Source organism: Maniola jurtina, chromosome 20, assembly GCF_905333055.1.
Source record: "Maniola jurtina chromosome 20, ilManJurt1.1, whole genome shotgun sequence".
NCBI lineage: Eukaryota > Metazoa > Arthropoda > Insecta > Lepidoptera > Nymphalidae > Maniola > Maniola jurtina.
The window spans coordinates 10,309,405-10,327,508 of NC_060048.1; the positions used below are offsets into that span (position 1 = coordinate 10,309,405).

General features: G+C 37.9%; 1 protein-coding gene across 2 annotated transcripts; it reads left to right on the forward strand.

The window, feature by feature from the left end:
- Nucleotides 1-7,436: 7,436 nt before the first annotated feature.
- On the forward strand, nucleotides 7,437-17,782 carry LOC123875798 (mitochondrial potassium channel ATP-binding subunit). 2 transcript variants are annotated; one of them, XM_045921829.1, is made up of 14 exons: nucleotides 7,437-7,603; nucleotides 7,690-8,026; nucleotides 8,481-8,636; nucleotides 9,508-9,653; nucleotides 9,969-10,044; nucleotides 10,617-10,757; nucleotides 11,761-11,945; nucleotides 12,366-12,543; nucleotides 13,614-13,733; nucleotides 14,281-14,384; nucleotides 14,911-15,085; nucleotides 15,696-15,874; nucleotides 16,532-16,679; nucleotides 17,510-17,781. In XM_045921829.1, exons 1-14 carry the CDS (start codon nucleotides 7,557-7,559, stop codon nucleotides 17,606-17,608), a joined length of 2,091 nt encoding a protein of 696 aa, XP_045777785.1. In that variant the 5' UTR covers nucleotides 7,437-7,556; the 3' UTR covers nucleotides 17,609-17,781. The 2 variants fall into 2 exon arrangements, with proteins under 2 accessions (XP_045777785.1, XP_045777786.1); XM_045921830.1 differs by lacking the exon at nucleotides 7,437-7,603 and having other exon boundaries at nucleotides 7,700-7,860; nucleotides 17,510-17,782.
- The last annotated feature ends 322 nt before the right edge of the window (nucleotides 17,783-18,104 follow it).

Genomic DNA, 18,104 nt, shown 5'->3' on the forward strand with positions numbered 1-18,104 from the left:
ATGTGTGTGTGTGTATGTTTGTTACTTCTTCACGCAAAAACCACTGCACGGATTTGGCTGAAATTCAGAATGGAGATAGATAATATCCTGAATTAGCACATAGGCTACTTTTTATCCCGGGTAAAATCAAAGAATTCCCACGGGATTTCGAAAAACCTAAATCCACGCGGACGAAGTCGCGGGCGTCAGCTAGTATAGATATATAAGCATGGTAATACTGGCTGTTCCTATTAGGACTCATTAGTATTTTAGTACAGTATCTCCGCGGCGGCAAGTTCCTTACAATTTTGATACTTAGGTACCAATACTAGATTAGCAAGGCCAATTTATGGTGCCCAGGACAAAACTCCCATTCGGTAGCAATTTTTACCTAGTCTACGAGTAGGTAGGTAGACTCTTATATAATCTAAAACAATACTTATTTTAAGTATTTGTGGGCTGTAGGGGTCAAGCCATGTAAAAAACTTGTAGCTTGTCAAAATGTGGTTCGTCAGTGGTTCAACATGAGTAGGTACAAGGTTACCTACTGTATAGGGCAGCGATGAACAAAATCCAGTTAGCCTTAATGATTGCCAACCTTCGGTAGGAGATGGCAGTAGGACAAGAAGAAGTCAAAATGTGGATAAAAGTTACAAGGAGACTAATTACAAGAAATAGTTAGGTGTGAAAAAAATACCCAAGAAATTCTAGGTACTTTTAACGGATGCCCAAAAAAAGGCCTTCGACAACGCATCATTCTAGCGCTCCCTCGCAACTTAGGAATTGATGTCGCTATAATCTGATTCATTAAGCAGTTGCACAGGACAAGTGTGCTGTGCAGTAATAGGATTAGGTGTTTTGAAGCGATTATACGCGGCGAAGGGCGCTTACTGTCCGTTGGATGTCTGGACAAACTATTAATAAAGTAGCAGGACTTGCCGAGGTATTTGCATATAACAAATTGCTAGGTAATTATTATTAGTTAAGTTATTGCATATTAAGATACAATGAATAATACCGTATTATTACAGCGATACTTACAGGTTTTAGGAGTTTTCTTGGGGGTAAAAATCTGAAATGAGGAGATCCACAGGAAAACCCAGACCACATAACCAAAGTCAGCTTGCTGTCAGCAAAAGTCAGTAGCAAATTATTAGCAAGCTGAAACGGCAGTGGGCAGGCCATGCTTGTCGTAGAAGTGATGGCCGTTTGAGCCCAAAAATCCTAGCGTGGAGACCGTACTGTGGGGTAACCTCCGATGGATCGACGATGTAAAGAGGCTGGCGGGTAGTGGCTGAAGATCGGATGTGGCAGTCCACATTAGGGAAGGCCTATTGCTATGTAGGATGCTTAGGTCTGATTATAGCTCATAGTAGAAACAACTTCGTCAACAGGCTGACAAAATAATTAAGAAAGGCTAAGCAAAGTCTTCAACTTCAAAAGTAACTACATGTAAAAGTTTAATTCAATCAAAATATTTTGATTTCGATTTTGATTTTGAACTCTTCAACGAGTGTTTCCTTGCCGACCTACTTACCTATGGAATGGAAACATAAACACGTCCACGAAAAATAAGTACTTAGGTACTTATAAGTCACTGCGTGATATGGAGTAGGTAAGCTTTTAAAAGTCAAAAGTAAATAGGCAACTTCTAGGCAAGCACGCTCCATCTTATACTGCATCACTTGCTACCAGATCTTATTGTAGACAAGCGCTAGTCTGTAAATTTAAAAAAAAAAACTTTGTTGAGACTTGGGAGCTGACAGGATTTATATTCATAACAGTATTAAATTAATAGTTTACCCACATGCCAATATTTCAATAGGTGAAAGCAATATCGAATGACAAATTCTCGTAATGTAGATCCTGATAATACCACAATTTATGAGTTGTGGTGACATCGGAATATGCAAGCATTATCCACCCCTGTGCGTCTCATCTCCAAATGGTTAGGGCGTGAGTCGTGATGTTCAAATGGTGTGAGATCATTATGGGTTTATTGGTTATAATTTTAATGGTTTCTGGCTCGTTCAGTTATTAAAACATTTAAAAGTTTAAATTAAAATTTTAGGGATTAAGCAATCTATGATCTCTACCAGGTGTTTGCTTTGGGTTCACTAATCATGATCTGTGATTATCTGTATTCTAGCCCTTTTTTTTTGTTTTAATTCACAATAGGCTTGAAAAAAGCGCTTGACCACAACCACACCTGATGGAAAGTGATGATGCGGTCTAAGATAGGACGCGTTTACCTAGAAGGTGCCTATTCACTCTTGTTTTAAAGATACCCGGATTGTAATTGGTAGGAAAAACAGATCGCGGAAGAGTATTTCAAACCTTATCCATGCGTATGAGGAATGAAGACGCAAAACGTTTCGTGTGTGTAGATGGAATGTCGACGACATAAGGATGGAAACTCGCCCAACGTCTTGCGGTCTTGATTTTTAGATTTATTAACTTAGTTTAGTACACAAACCCTGAAACATGTCCAAAGTGACTCAAACGCAACATGGCCTGTAACTATGAGCCCCATAAGAAACTTAGAGCATTAGAGATAGAGAGAGCAGGTTCGAGGTTTCTCTACGCGATCAAATCAGAAATGAGGATATTCGTAGATAAATCAGGGTAACCGACGCAATAGTTCAAAGTATTGCAAAGCTGAAGTGGCAATAGGCGATGTTTGTTAGGCGTTTGGAACCCTCGTAGCTTTAGTTTTAAGTTTACGTAATTAATTATCACCACTATTACGTACAAATATAACAATTCTGACCCTAAAGTTGCCTAAACTACGGAAATATAATATATAATAAAATGTAAATATCGCTCACCCTACTTTGAAATGTCACTGTTCACACTTAGATGTAATAATATTACATCTAAGTGTGAACAGTTTAAAGGCAACTTCAAAGGGAGTAAAATAGTACCTACTTTGAATAAATTATTTTGACTTTTTGAGGTACAGAGTTCGATGATCCAATAGAATAGGGGTCCCAACTCCCAAGGTGTTGGAATAGCGACCTTGCACCGGGTCGCAGCAGAGCGTCGCAGGTAGGTAACTAGATCAGACGATACAAGACCGTTGCATGTGGAAGTCTCTACAAGAGATCTACATCCAGCGGTAGACGTCTATTGGTCGATGACGGCGACAACCACGATTGGTAGGCCCATTTTTTTTAATTGGAGGTTTTAAAAACAAACCAATGCGTTCGGAAACTTTAAATGGCATAAGTAGAAATGCAATAAAAAACAGCGATACACAAATAATTGCGTTAAACTCGCTGCACTTGAGTTAAACAATAGGTTTATTGGCGCCAAAATCGGGGTGCATACGCCACTTGGCCATCTGTGTGATTGCGGGAGTGAATGCGATTCGATTTTTGAATTATTTTATTCCAATGTAAAAAGGTTTGTGTACAAAAAAGTTCTTATTTGAAGTTGTGCATTTATGCTCCCTATATTATCTGACGTAGTACCTATTACTTAGGTAGGTAAACCATATATCATTATCATAATCAACCCATTGCCGGCCCACTAATGAGCACAGGTCTCTTCTCAGAATGAGTAGGGTTTAGAGTAGACCATAGTGGAATAGAGGCAAATTGGCAGACTTCATATTATCAACGACACCTTTGAGAACCTTATAAAAATCTCTCAGGTACGTAAATTTCCTCACGATGTTTTCCTGCACTGTTACCAAAAGTAACATTTTAAAAAGGACATAGCTAGGTAAAATTATTTACTCCGAATAAGTAGTAAGAGCGTGCCCGGCAGCGCTCGGCTCGAACTTTCCGAGTAGAAGGCGGACGTCCAAAAACCACTAAGTAGGGTATCACGGTTGATCATGATGAAATGCCTAAGCCTAAGGTAAATCATAATTGCCTATTATATTACTAGATGTTGCCCGCGACTACGTCCGCGTGAATTTAGATTTTCTCAAAATCCCGTGGGAACTGTTTGATTATCGGGATAAAAAGTTGGACGCAAGCTACCTCTGAACCTTCCATGGTTAAACGGATGGATCTTTAAGAATCCCATGGGAACTCTTTAATTTTCCGAGATAAAAAACAGCCTATGTCCGTCCATGGTATATAAGCTACCTCTACGTACCAAATTTCATCAAAATCGGTTAAACAGTTGGGCGTGAAAAACTTGCAGACAGACATATAGATACTAAGACAGACAGACAGACACACTTTCGCATTTATGATTAAAGTAATTAAAATAAAAATAAAAGTTCATCCAGTAGCCGTAGGTACATAGTGGTAAGCACTCTATGAGACTATGGTCAACCATTAATACATTTTATAGCCGGGTCTTTACGGCGATTTGTAGAGCCCATTCGTAACGGAGGGTTATCAGGGGTCGGAAAGGATTAGGGCATTACAATAAAGGGTGGTTAGGTTTAATCACCGTTCGCGATGCGCCCCGAATACTGTAGTTAGTCAACACAATTTATTTCTATTGAAATTAAACTGATATTAGTTTATTGATTTTATAAGTTTGTCGGTTTCGGAATGCCTCTGCAACTAAAGAGATCAGTTGGTAAGTAGGTAGGTACTTAGGTTGTAGGTCTTTTTAGGTAGAGGCGAGTATTTTAGGTCTATGGTAGAGGCACAAAAATAAGTGGACTACCTATACAGGATGTTTGGTAATTAAACTAGCGGCACGCTATGATGGCCGGTTTGACGTTTGTCCGCTCATGAAGTTCCGTATTAATTGATAACGACTTTGAAGGAAATAATTGTATTACTTTATTGACGATAGTGATGTGCAGAGATTCATAAATTTTATCGAATGTAGTTTTAGGTTTAGGACTCAAAATTTATTTATTAAATTGATTTCTTAAATGTATACAAGTGTAGAAAAATCAGTTTGCACCATTTAAGGGGTGAATGTACTTGTGAATATGAACAATTTTCACTATGTGGACAAACCTCTGAAATCGCAAAAAAATATCAACAAATTTTTAAAAATGGAATCTAATACGATCGTCACATAGGATCGCTGGCTAGCACAACTACTACCTCCGGCAAACTCGCGTCAATGCTCAATGCAAAACAAAGCAGTTTCGAATTGACGTTGCTTCGAAAAGTATAAACTGTCAGTGCAATGCGATTGTGATATAGTTTTGACCTGGCTTTGGATTTCAAATATTGATACTGCATTACTGTTGACCCTTGCTCGTTAATTTGGACTCTGTTCAAGCCCTTTGTTGTGGATTTCGTCGATATGACCGAACGTACGCAGAGAACTGTTCTAAATAGTCAGACACGTGAGTTCGTAATACGCCTTCGTAACTATTTCGATCGTGAAGCTCAAAATGGAGGGCCAATTTTACCTATAACGTCAGTGGTTGAACGCGTAGCTGATGCGCTTAATATTGGACAACGAACTGTTAGACGGATAACTAAAAAAAAATATGGCGAGACTGGCACAGAAGAAAATAAACTTCACACACCAAAAAAGAGAAAACGAGCAAAACCAGTCGTAGGCATCGATAGCTTTGATGCCGATGCTATCCGAAGACATGTTTACGGCTACTATTTACAGAAGGAGTATCCAACAAGAAAAAAGTTGGTGCATTCACTGAAGGAAGCTGGATTATTCTTCGGTGGGGAAAGTTCTTTAACGAAGATTTTGAAGACCATTGGATTTCGATACAAAAAATGTAACAAACGCAAAATATTGATGGAAAGATTTGATATAGCGATGGCAAGGTATACTTTTTTACGGCAAGTGAAAGAAATCAAAAATTGGCAAAATGTTGTGTTCTTGGATGAAACATGGCTTAATGCTAACCATACTGTAGGCCGTTCTTGGAACGATGACACAGCAGCATCTACTTCCAAAGTTCCTGTAGGAAAAGGATCGCGACTTATAATTTGTCACGCCGGAACCATCAACGGGTTTGTCGAAGGTTCTCTCATGGCTTTTGCGTCAAAAACCACTGGAGACTATCATGAAGACATGAATGGAGAAAAGTTTACTGAATGGTTTACCTCAATGTTGTGTAGCCTCCCTGAACCATCTATTATAATTATGGACAACGCCCCATACCACTCGATGCAAATTGACAAGCCACCTGCCCAATCCCAAAAGAAAGCTGATATCGTCGCATGGCTTCGTAAAAATGGCGTAGATGCAAACATGAATATGTTAAAAGCGGAATTAGTACGTCTTTTAAAAGAAAACAAACCAACCAAGATCCGATACGTCATTGACGAAATAGCATTAGAACATGGGCACAGAGTTATACGGTTACCGCCTTACCATTGTGAGTATAATGCGATTGAGTTGGTGTGGGCTCAAATTAAGGGATATGCTGCAAGACACAATACAGAACCCCCATTTACCACAAAAAAAATGCTAAAATTATTAGAAGAAGCTTGTGAACATGTGACTAAAGGAGACTGGGAAAAGGTTGTGAATAGAACTGTTAAATTAATAAGGGAAGATTATGAAAGAGATGTGAAAATAGATAATATTATAGAAAACGAACATATAATTATTAATGTATGTGATGATAGCAGTGACGACAGTGAAAATAGTAGTATGGACGAATCTGATTAATTATGGCCTTTTGTGGCACCTTTTTTGGTATCTTTTGTATTCATATGTTTCTTGTGTGCATATAAAGTATGTATATTCATTTTCGTTCAAATATTCAGTTCGTTCAAATAAATTAAATAAACATATACATTTTTGTTTTATTAAACCTATTTAATCAGGTACAAAAACAAAACTTAATTGTTTTTTGTTCGAGAATAAATTGACATTCCACATCACTATTGTAATGTGTCAAACCGGCCATCATAGCGTGCCGCTAGTATAGTATATAATGACGACACGTACCCATTCTACTTTGATCTGATAAACACAATGCTGAAGTATGATGACGAAATAAAATTATAATTATAATAAGATATAAAATTATATTATAATTATAATGGTTAGTTAATCATCCTAATCCCTATCTATCGTTAATCGATCGTTTTTTTTAACATTACTAACAGCATCGTTTGCTTCAGACAGACAGTTAGGGAGTATTGAGGGCGGAATAGTCATAATATTAAGTAATATATACGGTGTATATATATATGGTCTACAGGAATCGTAATTAGGATTTTTGTGGGTAGATCTTGGATTATTTCTATGGGGTAGATCATTGATTTTGAAAGAGCCACCCCTGGGTTATTCTAGGGAGTAGATATACCCACTGCCATCTCTTGACCGTTTTTTTATTGTTATAACTAGTTTTAGTACAATGATATGAAATGTAAATACATACATTTTGTGGTCATTTTTGGTCCCAGAAAAATAAGCAACCAATGTTTTTTGACGAAATTAATAATTATTTTTAAAAAATATTATCATTTTCACGATACGAATACCCGAACAGTTTTGACATCCATTTGTATGGCATTGACGTTTGAACTTTGACAGATTTGTCAATTGAAACTGACAGTTAGGTGAATAACGTAATCTAATTAATTTTCAGCGTAAAACTTTCGTGTTATCAATAAAACCATGAAAATTACTATATCTATTCACCATTCGTAATAACTACAACCACAAAAATGTGGCATTTACTACACGCAAGTTCTTGTAACATTATACGACAAAGGTTTATCTTCCTAACCTATTACGTGATAATATTTGTTATTTATCCTGTTTCATGAGGAAATAATAGTGTTATAATGATGTTTCCAGGTTACTTACGTTTAAAAGTAGTGGTTACTATGTAAATTTGGTGAAAAACAAGCCGTCTCAAGCAGTGAAACAGTATGTATTAAATGTGAAAAATTCCGCTGAAAAAGATGTTTCAAAAGGATTATTATTACTCTGTAGCCCATGGAAGCTGTGCTCAGGCATCAGTTTAGGGTTAGCTGCTCGTTTGTTATATAATAATTCGGTATATTGTAAAGCCCTGCCCTCTAGGGTTATACAGCGTAGACCAAACATAAATGAGGATAGTGCAAAGTTTGATTGGAAGCGGTTTTGGGAGTATCTCCTACCGCATAAATGGCTTTTGGCTGCTGCAGTTGCTGTAAGTAATAATTTAGCTGTTATACATCTCTTTTGTCTATTAAAATTATGAAAAAATATGTGTAGAAAAAACATTACATTAGAGAAAAAACAAATAAGTATAGAAATCTTGAAAGTTATGGCAAATAAATATCACTTACTTTAACAGTAAGAAAATATTGTGAGAAAATCTGCATGTCCGAGAGTTCTCCATGATGTTCCCAAAGGTGTGTGAAGTCTGCTAATCTGCATTTTGGCAATAATAGACTATGGCCTAAGCCCATCTCATTCTGAGAGGAGACCTGTGTTCAGTAGTAGGCCGGCAAGGTCATGATGTTGATATTATATGAAGTCCATTTTACCTAATTCTCCAAGCAATTAAGTTTCATTCATACTGTGGTAAGCTGAAGCTAAAACACTTCTAGGGCATATATTAATAATACATTTGGCAATAAATTCTTTCTATTTCATTCCAGTCAGCCCTAGCAGTGGCATTCCTGAATGTCTACATTCCAGCGATGTTGGGTGTCATAGTGAATATTCTAGCTGGTATGAGGAACAATCCCAATGCCGATTTTATTGAAGAGATAAAGTTGCCTGCTCTCAAGATGATTTCACTGTACATAGGACAGGTTTGTTGACATTGTACAAAATTCCACAAAATGTATTTTATTTATACGTACTTACATAATTTCCTTAAACTGTTTTAAACAGATGAATAAAATGTTAATATACAGACAGAAACACACTTTCACCTATGATTATTACTAGCTTATGCCCATGACTTTATCTGTATGGATTACTCAAATTTCACAACCTTAAGGCGGTATTAGGGGTTGAATTTTCAAAAATCCTTTCTTAGCAGATATCTATGTCATAATAGCTATCTGCATACCAAATTTCAGTCTGATCCATCCAGGAGCTGTGCATTGATAGATCAATCAGTCTCTTTTTCCTATTTTATATTTGGACTTAGCTTAATGATGTTATGCTAAAAATGGGTTACATGGATACACAAGTGTAAATTAAAAATTTATAACACCCCCGACGATCCAAAGTATTTGAGTTTTCCAAAACATCATTTTCAAATAAATAATTATGTATATTTATTAGGCAACGTCCATCTTGACAGCTTGACATTTGTCTATTGACATAATATTATGAACCTAACGGTTATCTAACCTTCTTTTCTACAAGAAAACTAGAAAAGAGCTGATAACTCTTAAACGGCTGAACCAATTTTTTTAGATTATAGCTAAGAACACTCTCGATCAAGCCACCTTTCAAACAAAAAAAACTAAATTAAAATCGGTTCATTCGTTTAGGCGCTACGATGCCACAGACAGATACACAGATACACAGATACATAGATACACAGATACACAGATACACAGATACACAGACACACAGATACACAGATACACACGTCAAACTTATAACACCCCTCTTTTTGGGTCGGGGGTTAAAAAATGATAATAATGTATGTATGTTTGCATGTTCCAGGCAATCTTCACATTCTTCTACATCCATCTGCTAGCCCAAGTGGGGGAACGAGTTGCAGCACAAATGAAGCAGGACCTGTTTGTGTCAATACTGCAACAGGATATGGCGTTCTTTGACCAGGAGAGAACTGGGGAACTTGTAAATAGGTATATTTATTTAGAATTTTAAACATGTTTGTAGTTGAGCTTTTTGAATCACTATGTAAATCCAATACAGTGCATGCATTTTGAGAAAGGTCTAGCCATAATTATTGCTCTGCGTCAACTGACAATCAAGAGTAATGATATACCCATATTACTACTCGTAGTAGGATTGGTTTTAACAATAAACGAATTCTAGTCCTTAATCTAAGGTCTGGTACTTTGAACATGACAGTTGATACAAAGAGTAAATATGGAGATAATTTTCTTAAAATTTGAGAATAATATTTTATTTAAAGGAATATCCCATTCCTGTTTCAGGATAACTGTTGATGTACAAGACTTTAAAAGTTCTTTCAAGCAAACTATATCAGGTGGTTTACGAGCAATTACACAGGTGACTAAGAATTATTTCTAAAAAAAATAGGTCTCAGCCCTAATTCACACGTAAAAGCATTGCGTTAAAATCCGGTGTTGGCGGGTATAAACGTTGTACGCGTTAAAAAAGCGTCGTGTGAACGGATACTTGGGAATACATGTGTTCTATTTGAACGCTTTTTAACGGACGTTAAAAAAGCTCTCGTATGAATGAGGCCTAAGAGCAGATTTTTTAATCATCAAATAAATCTTTAAATGAAGAACAAGCTTGATTTTTGATAGTTTTAGTATGAGAAATCTGTCTGAATTGCTATTTTATGAGATGCATGTAATTTACATAAGTTGGTAAAATTAGTTTTCACTATTTTACATAATAGATTTAGTAATATCCATAATAATATTTGAAGCCTCAATAGCTCATCAGTTAAAAGAGCGGACTGAAATCTAAAGGGCAGAGGTTCAAACCACTATTGTTGCACCTACTAGTTGCACAAACTATATGCTTGGAGGAGAAAGGAAAATATTAGACATGATTAACAGAGCTATATTCCTTTTTTTAAACATGTCCTATATTTTGTTTAAAAATTTCAGGTAGTGGGTTCAGCAGTGAGTCTGTTGGTCATATCACCACATCTAACCAGCTTGACACTTGTATGTGTACCGTCCGTGGTTATTGGAGGAACGTTCATCGGCTCGCTGTTGAGGAAGCTTTCCAGGGAAGCGCAGGCTCAGGTAATATTGAAAGAAAGAAAAGTATTGTTTACTAGCTGATGCCCGCGACCTCGTTCGCGTGGATGTAGGTTTTTTAAAATTCCCGTGGGAACTCTTTGATTTTCCGGGATAAAAAGTAGCTTATGTGCTAATCCAGGGTATAATCTATCTCCATTCTAAATTTCAGCCCAATCCGTCCAGTAGTTTTTGCGTGAAGGAGTAACAAACACACACACACACACACACACACACACACACACACACACACACACACACACACACACACACACACACACACACACACACACACACACGCACGCATACAAACTTTCTCCTTTATAATATTAGTGTGATTCACCAATGGTGTCACAGACAAAATATTGCACATAATATTATTATACAAAACAGTATTACAACTTTATAAGTTGCATCAGTAGAAAAGTGCAATCTCTGACTAAAACTGAATGTACTCCAAGGAAATATAGACCTTATTATTATGTATATTCTTTATTCTCTTATGTAGGAGTTATAGCATAAGTAAAGGAACAAATCCAAAAACTGAATTAGTGGTTTTAAAAATTAAAAAGCATGGCCAAATAATTACTATTTTCAATTTTGAAAGTAAAATATCTATGCCAAGTGGGGTATTATATGAAAGGGCTTTATCTGTTAATTTTAAAAGAGATTTTTGCATATAGATTGCATGCATAATAGTTTTTGATTTAAGGCCGATTCACACCAATTGTGTACACGTGACACGTGCGTGGTGACGCGCGTAAACCCCTAACACACCGGGTTACGCATACGTCCACGCTTTACGCAAGCGGTGTGCCATGTTTCATACTACATTACAACACAATGGTATGCGCTACGTCTACGCTTACACAACGCTTAGGCAGCCTGAGTGAACGAGCTATTATCGTGCAAAATGTCGAAAAAATATCTGAGTACGGAACCCTCGGTGCGCGAGTCTGACTCGCACTTGGCCGGTTACTTAGATACCTATACAAAACATTCTTTCCAGATAGAAAAAGCCACGCTAGTCGCTGAAGAAGCGATAGCAAACGTTAGAACGGTGCGGGCGTTCGCGGGTGAAGAGAACGAAGCTAGAATGTTTGCTGAAGAATGTAATGCCGCTGCGGATCTTAGTATGGAGCTTGGGTTAGGAGTTGGGATGTTCCAAGCAGGAACAAATTTGTTTTTGAATGGGTGAGTGTGTATTTCTAAATATCTAACTGTCTTTTACTCCATTCAGAATGGATTATCAACCTTTGGTTTCTTTTTAATAGTGAAATGCATTACATACCATATAAAAGAGTATTACTGGTTCACATTTACCACAAATGAATGCCTAAATGACATACTGAAATGCATTTTGCAGGGGTAAATGTAAAGTTTGGTTTATTTTGAATACTTCTGACTCTAGACTTCTAACTTCTTACTTTATGCATTATACATATTACATACCTTATATTTTGTCATTTTATATTATGATTTATCAATATACAATATTGATAAATGCAAGAAGCACAGATATATGCAAGCATATTCTAATAATCGCAATATATTTTTTTCACTCAAGCCGTGTGTTACCGTGGTTGACCATGGGTTGACCCTAATTTTTTTTAGTATGGTGCTAGCGACAATGTTCCTTGGTGGTCACCTGATGTCAACGGGTCAAATGACAGCCGGTGACGTCATGGCGTTTCTCGTAAACGCACAGACGGTTCAGCGATCGGTCGCGCAACTGTCGCTGTTGTTCGGCTCTGTTGTTAAAGGAATTAGTGCTGGAGGACGAGTTTTTGAGGTAAATCTATATACATATAATAAAATTGTAGAAAAGTGGTGTCTGTACAATGGAAATATATAAAAAAAAAGTAGCAGGGGTTGTTATTATATCGATGCCGAACCCGAAATTGTAATTAATTTTTTTTTTGTCTGTTTGTCTGTTTGTCTGTGTGTTTGTGCACGCTAATCTCAGAAACGGCTTATTAGATTTAGATACGGTTTTCACTAATATATTGTAGTAAGCTTCACTTAGGATTTAGTGTTTATTTCATGTCAATCGGTTCATAAATAAAAAAGTTATGTCAATTTAAAGAATCACGGCGAACATTTTTAACGTACAGAGTACGTACTACACGCCTCGCGCCTGAGCGTCCGTGGCTATATAAAGCGCGGCCACTATTCCACGCGAACGAAGTCGTGGGCACAGCTAGTAATAAAAATATCTGTAGACTAGCTCATGCCCGCGACTTCGTTTGCATGGAGTACACAAATTACAAAGACTTATATTACCCCCTTAGGGGTTGAATTTTCAAAAACCCTTTCTTTGTGCATGTCTAGTGTCTACTGCATAATAGTTGTCTGTATGGCAAATTTCAGTGTGATCCATTCAGTGGTTGGAGCTGTGCGTTGATAGATCAGTTAGTCAGTCAGTCAATCAGCTGTCAGTCAGATAGCATTTCCTGTTATATGATTAGATTTGCCCTAAATACCAATGTACTCCTTAAAATGTAATTGACGTGTATTACGAAATTTTAAAGTGGGGTACCTATATCAATTATATGAAAGAAAGAAAGAAAAAACGTTTAATTTGGATTTGTTTATTTTCCCTAAGTATTCATGAAATATAAATAGAAAGGCTTTCTATTCAAATAGTCTTTTAAAAGTACTTTTGAATCGTCAAATACATCTACAACTGGTTCGGAATGTCTTTTCTAGAAGAACCAGTAAGAAACTCGGCGGTTGCTAATCCTGTTCTTCTCCGGTTGATTCTTTCTTTGTTTCTAGTGTCAAAGATTCAATTTACGATAATATTATGCCACGTATAACAGTGATTGCAAGTATATACTATATTGTTTCAATTTTCAACAGTACATCAACAAAGAACCAAAGATGGACACTTCTGGCACTAGAATAATCAAATACCACGAGTTCCATGGAGACATAGAATTCAAGGACGTCACCTTCGCGTACCCGACGCGGCCTGAAGCGGTTAGTATCATCAACATGTACTCAGTAGTGGGCCATCGCTGGTTCGCTGAGGGTTAAGGCTATAGTCCACCACTTTGGGTAAGTGTGGATTGTCAGACTTCACACACCTTTGAGAACATTATGCGGAACTTGCACCCATGCAGGTTTTTTGACGATGTTTACCTTCGCTGTTAAATCTAGCAATAAATAATAATAATTAATTAATTAAAACGAACATTAACTCCGAATAGTTAGAGGCGCTTGGTCGGGATCGAACCTCGAATCCTCCGAATGGGACACTGAAGTCTAAACCACTAAGCTATCACCACTTATTATCGTTAGTATCGCAAAAACTTTAACTATATGACTAACGCGCTCGCTTCGCTCATTCTTCGCACATTCTTTAAGTCTTGTCCGTGATTTGTTTAAGTATACTAATTTCAACCGTATGCTTACGTTTATAAGGTTTAAATTGTTATCAAAAAGAATGTTCAACTCCGCTCCGTGTGTATGGGCCGGTCCTAAGGGCGACTGTGTTAATAGTTAATACAAATGTTTATGTTTTCAGATAGTGCTAAAGAATTTCAACTTGAAGATCCCAGCGGGCAAAACTGTTGCCATTGTTGGAACGTCTGGCAACGGAAAGTCCACGATTGCTGCTTTATTAGAAAGGTAAGGTTCTTATAAATTAATCTTAGTGGTGATAGTCTTGTGGTTAAGACTTTGGTTTCCTGTTTGGGTATCCGGGGTTTGGTCCAGTCCGCGTACCATTAACAATTTTATTGCATTGCTAGATAATGCCTGCGACTTCGTCCGCGTGTATTTTAAAAACCCAGGGGAACTCTGCTTTTCTGGGATAAAGAGTTACCTATGTCAATTTCCGGAATGCAAGCTACCTCCGTGCACGTAAATCGGTTTAACGGATGAGTATGGGTATGGCAGTTTTTATTAAATCCATACTCCTTTGGTTTCTACACGGCATCGTACCGGAATGCTAAATCGCTTGGTGGCACGGCTTTTGCCGGTAGGGTGGTAACTAGCCACGGCCGAAGCCTCGCACCAGACCAGACCAGAAGTTTACAAATAAAGCTCCAAATCCCTGCCGGGAATCGAACCCGGGCCCTCCCACTAATAAGACCTATCAGCGCTTACAACTACGCCAGGGAGGTCGTCAAAATCGTATATGACTTTGTTACAGATTCTACGATGTAAACGGTGGGTCAGTGACGATAGACGGTATAGATTTGCGTGAGTTTGATTGCCGTTGGTTAAGGGGCCGGGCGTTGGGCCTTATCAGTCAAGAGCCGGTGTTATTCGCTACTAATGTCAAAGAAAATATACGATACGGCCGACCGGAGGCCAGCGATGCTGAGGTTAGTATGTTTCAGGGTACCTCCCGAACATAGAAATAACAGACCAAAAACACTTTTTTACTCATCCTTTGGGGATCTCAAAATACATTTTTTTTAGATTTTTTATTTTTCGGAAACATTACACACAAATTACAGCTGCAGATAAAATGATTTAAAAACTTTCAAAGTGTATTCCTACTTGCATCAATGAGCATCTCTCTTAAGTAAAGATTTTCATTTCATTTTAGGTTTTGGGCATTTACAATTTGCGTATTATGTGAGAACTAGCCGATGCCCGCGACTTTGTTCGCGTGGATATAGGTTTTTAAAAATCTCATGGTAACTCTTTGATTCTCCGGGATAAAAGTAGCTTAAGTTTTAATCCAGCGTAGGTATAATCTACTTCCATTCTGAATTTCAGCCAAATCCGTTCAGTAGTTTTTGCGTGAAAGAGTAACAAACATCCATCCATACATACAAACTTTCGCGTTTATAATATTAGTAGGATTAAAAGTAATTATTATTATTTACAGACAGATGAATGGGCAAATAGACGGACCTATAAAGTGCCAATACATAGATTTGGAGAGCTCCCTTTGCTTAGTCAAAAAGTTATCACATTCTTTTCCAGGTATACCAAGCAGCTAAAACAGCAAATGCAGATGATTTCATTCGGGGTTTCCCCGAAGGCTACAATACGATGGTCGGAGAAAGGGGCATGTCTCTGAGCGGCGGACAGAAACAACGCATCGCCATCGCTCGAGCTGTGTTGAAGAACCCTCCCGTTATGATACTGGATGAAGCCACAAGGTAAAGCTGAACCAACTAATGCAGATGACGTCATCTAGGGCTTCAATAGGCACAATGGTCGGAGAAAGGGACATCTCTCTAAGTGGTGAACAGAAACAACGTATTACATTCCAGGCGTCATCCGGGGCTTCCTAGAAGGCTACAATACGATGGTCGGAGAAAGGGACATGTGTGAGCAGCGGACAGAAACAATGCATAAGTAGCGTTCGAACTGTATTAAAGAATTGGCCAGTTTCGATACTTGACGGAGTCCCGATACAACTAAGGGCTCTATTATTTAGGTCATAGGTTCTGAATATTTCTTTAAGAAGGTGTGGTGCATGACGATATAGCAAAAAATTATCCAGACATTTGTTTCGTTAATGTGGGTACCATTGGACAGAGAAAAATTGCATGAGTTGTATTTGGTTAATAAATATTTTTTCATTTTCATATAAGATAATATACTTGTACGTTAATTGTAGGTTATTCTTGTTGCTAGTATGCAGCAATAACTGGTTGTTATTGCACAAATAGTGTTCCAAGAAAAAAATTACAAACTTTGTTTATGTACTTCAATTTTCTTTCTCATTGTGAAGTTTGATCCTTGTATAGGTCGGCAAAATCTCATCAAGCAATTGTGATGGGGTATTTTAAAACACTTTTTGATAATTTCAGTGCCTTAGACTCAGCCAGCGAGAAAGTAGTCCAAACAGCATTGGAAACGGCGTCAAAAGGCCGCACGGTGCTGGTCATAGCGCACCGATTGTCTACCGTCATGAACGCGGACCTCATAGTCGTCCTGAGCAAGGGGAAGATTGTCGAGGTATCTATTTTTAACGTCCGACCCAAAAAGAGGGGTGTTATAAGTTTCAAGTGTGTATCTGTCTGTGGCATCGTAGCTCCTAAACTAATGAACCGATTTTAATTCAGTTTTTTTTTGTTTGAAAGGTGGCTTGATCGAGAGTGTGCTTAGCTATAATCCAAGAAAATTTTCAGCCATTTGTAAGTTATCAGCTCTTTTCTAGTTACTGTAACCTTCGCTTCGTCGGGGGTGTTATAAATTTTTTAATTTATACTTGTATTTCCTTTTATCTATTTAATATCCTATTAGAGGCGCCGGCAGCGCTCGAAGCGTGAAAGCGATTCGCGCGACGCGAATTTTTTCAGCATGACCACATAATAAATGCGGCATCCAAGTTTATGACATATCTAATTATCCGACTGCGGCAAAGCCAAAACAAAGGGTTATGATTTTAGCAGTCTACGAGTATGTATGTATGTATGTATTACTGAAATTACCAGCGGAAAAAAAAGGGTTTACTATGAAAATCGTAGTCGGGTTTTAGTTTTTAACTTTATTCGAACTGTGTGCCCTGCCCATTGCCACTTCGGCTTTGCAATCCGCTGAGACTTTGCTTAGGAATAAAAATATACGGATTTATTAATTTGACATAATCTTTGTGTTTTCGATCGAGATTTATGTTTGATTTTCTTATTATTGGTAGAGTCTTTATTAGTTGAGTAGTGGCACGTGAAATGAATAAATTGCATTTCATGTCATAATATTATTCCTATTGAATTTAAAATTTAGGCTAACTCGTGACTACCTTATTAAAATATATGACAAATAAACATTCAAAACATTCTTCACAGATGGGTACACACGATCAGCTGAAAAAACTAAAGGGTCATTACTGGAACCTCATAAAGCAACAGGACCAAGACGCCGAGGACTCCTCTAGGTCGTTATGAAGATAGTTGTGTGTGCTAGCCAAAGTTATTAGTTCAATTCCTTAAGTGCAATTAGATACATATTTAAGGCCGATTCACACCAATTGCGTATGCAGCACGTACACGTGACACGTGTGTAGTGACGCGCGTAAACCGGTAGACGTAACTGCACGCATTACGTCTACGAGAACGTTCACGCCACGCAAGCGGTATGTCATGTTTCATACAGTTAAATACATTACAACGCAATGGTACGCGCTACGTCTACGCTTACGCAGCCTGTGTGAATGAGCTCTTCTTCGTCGTAACACTCTTGGCAGAGCGGTCGTGGTTATCACGAAGCAACGACTTTGAGGGCAGATGTTATACGCCTAACAAGCATTCGCCACTTCTCCCTGCTGGCCTGGTACACTCGTGCAAGGGACCACCCACAGCAGCCTTAATTTGGTCGGTCCATCACATGGGCGACCTTCCTTGCCCTCTGATTCTGGTGCCTGGTTATGAGAGTGAGGGAATA

Bases quoted from the DNA above. Each gene is read 5' to 3' on its own strand.
- LOC123875798 (XM_045921829.1), top strand. From the start codon at position 7,557: ATGTGGCATTTACTACACGCAAGTTCTTGTAACATTATACGACAAAG. The intron at 10,758-11,760 runs GTAATATTGAAA...CATTCTTTCCAG, and splicing joins CCAGGGAAGCGCAGGCTCAG to ATAGAAAAAGCCACGCTAGT. The intron at 16,680-17,509 runs GTATCTATTTTT...CATTCTTCACAG, and splicing joins GCAAGGGGAAGATTGTCGAG to ATGGGTACACACGATCAGCT.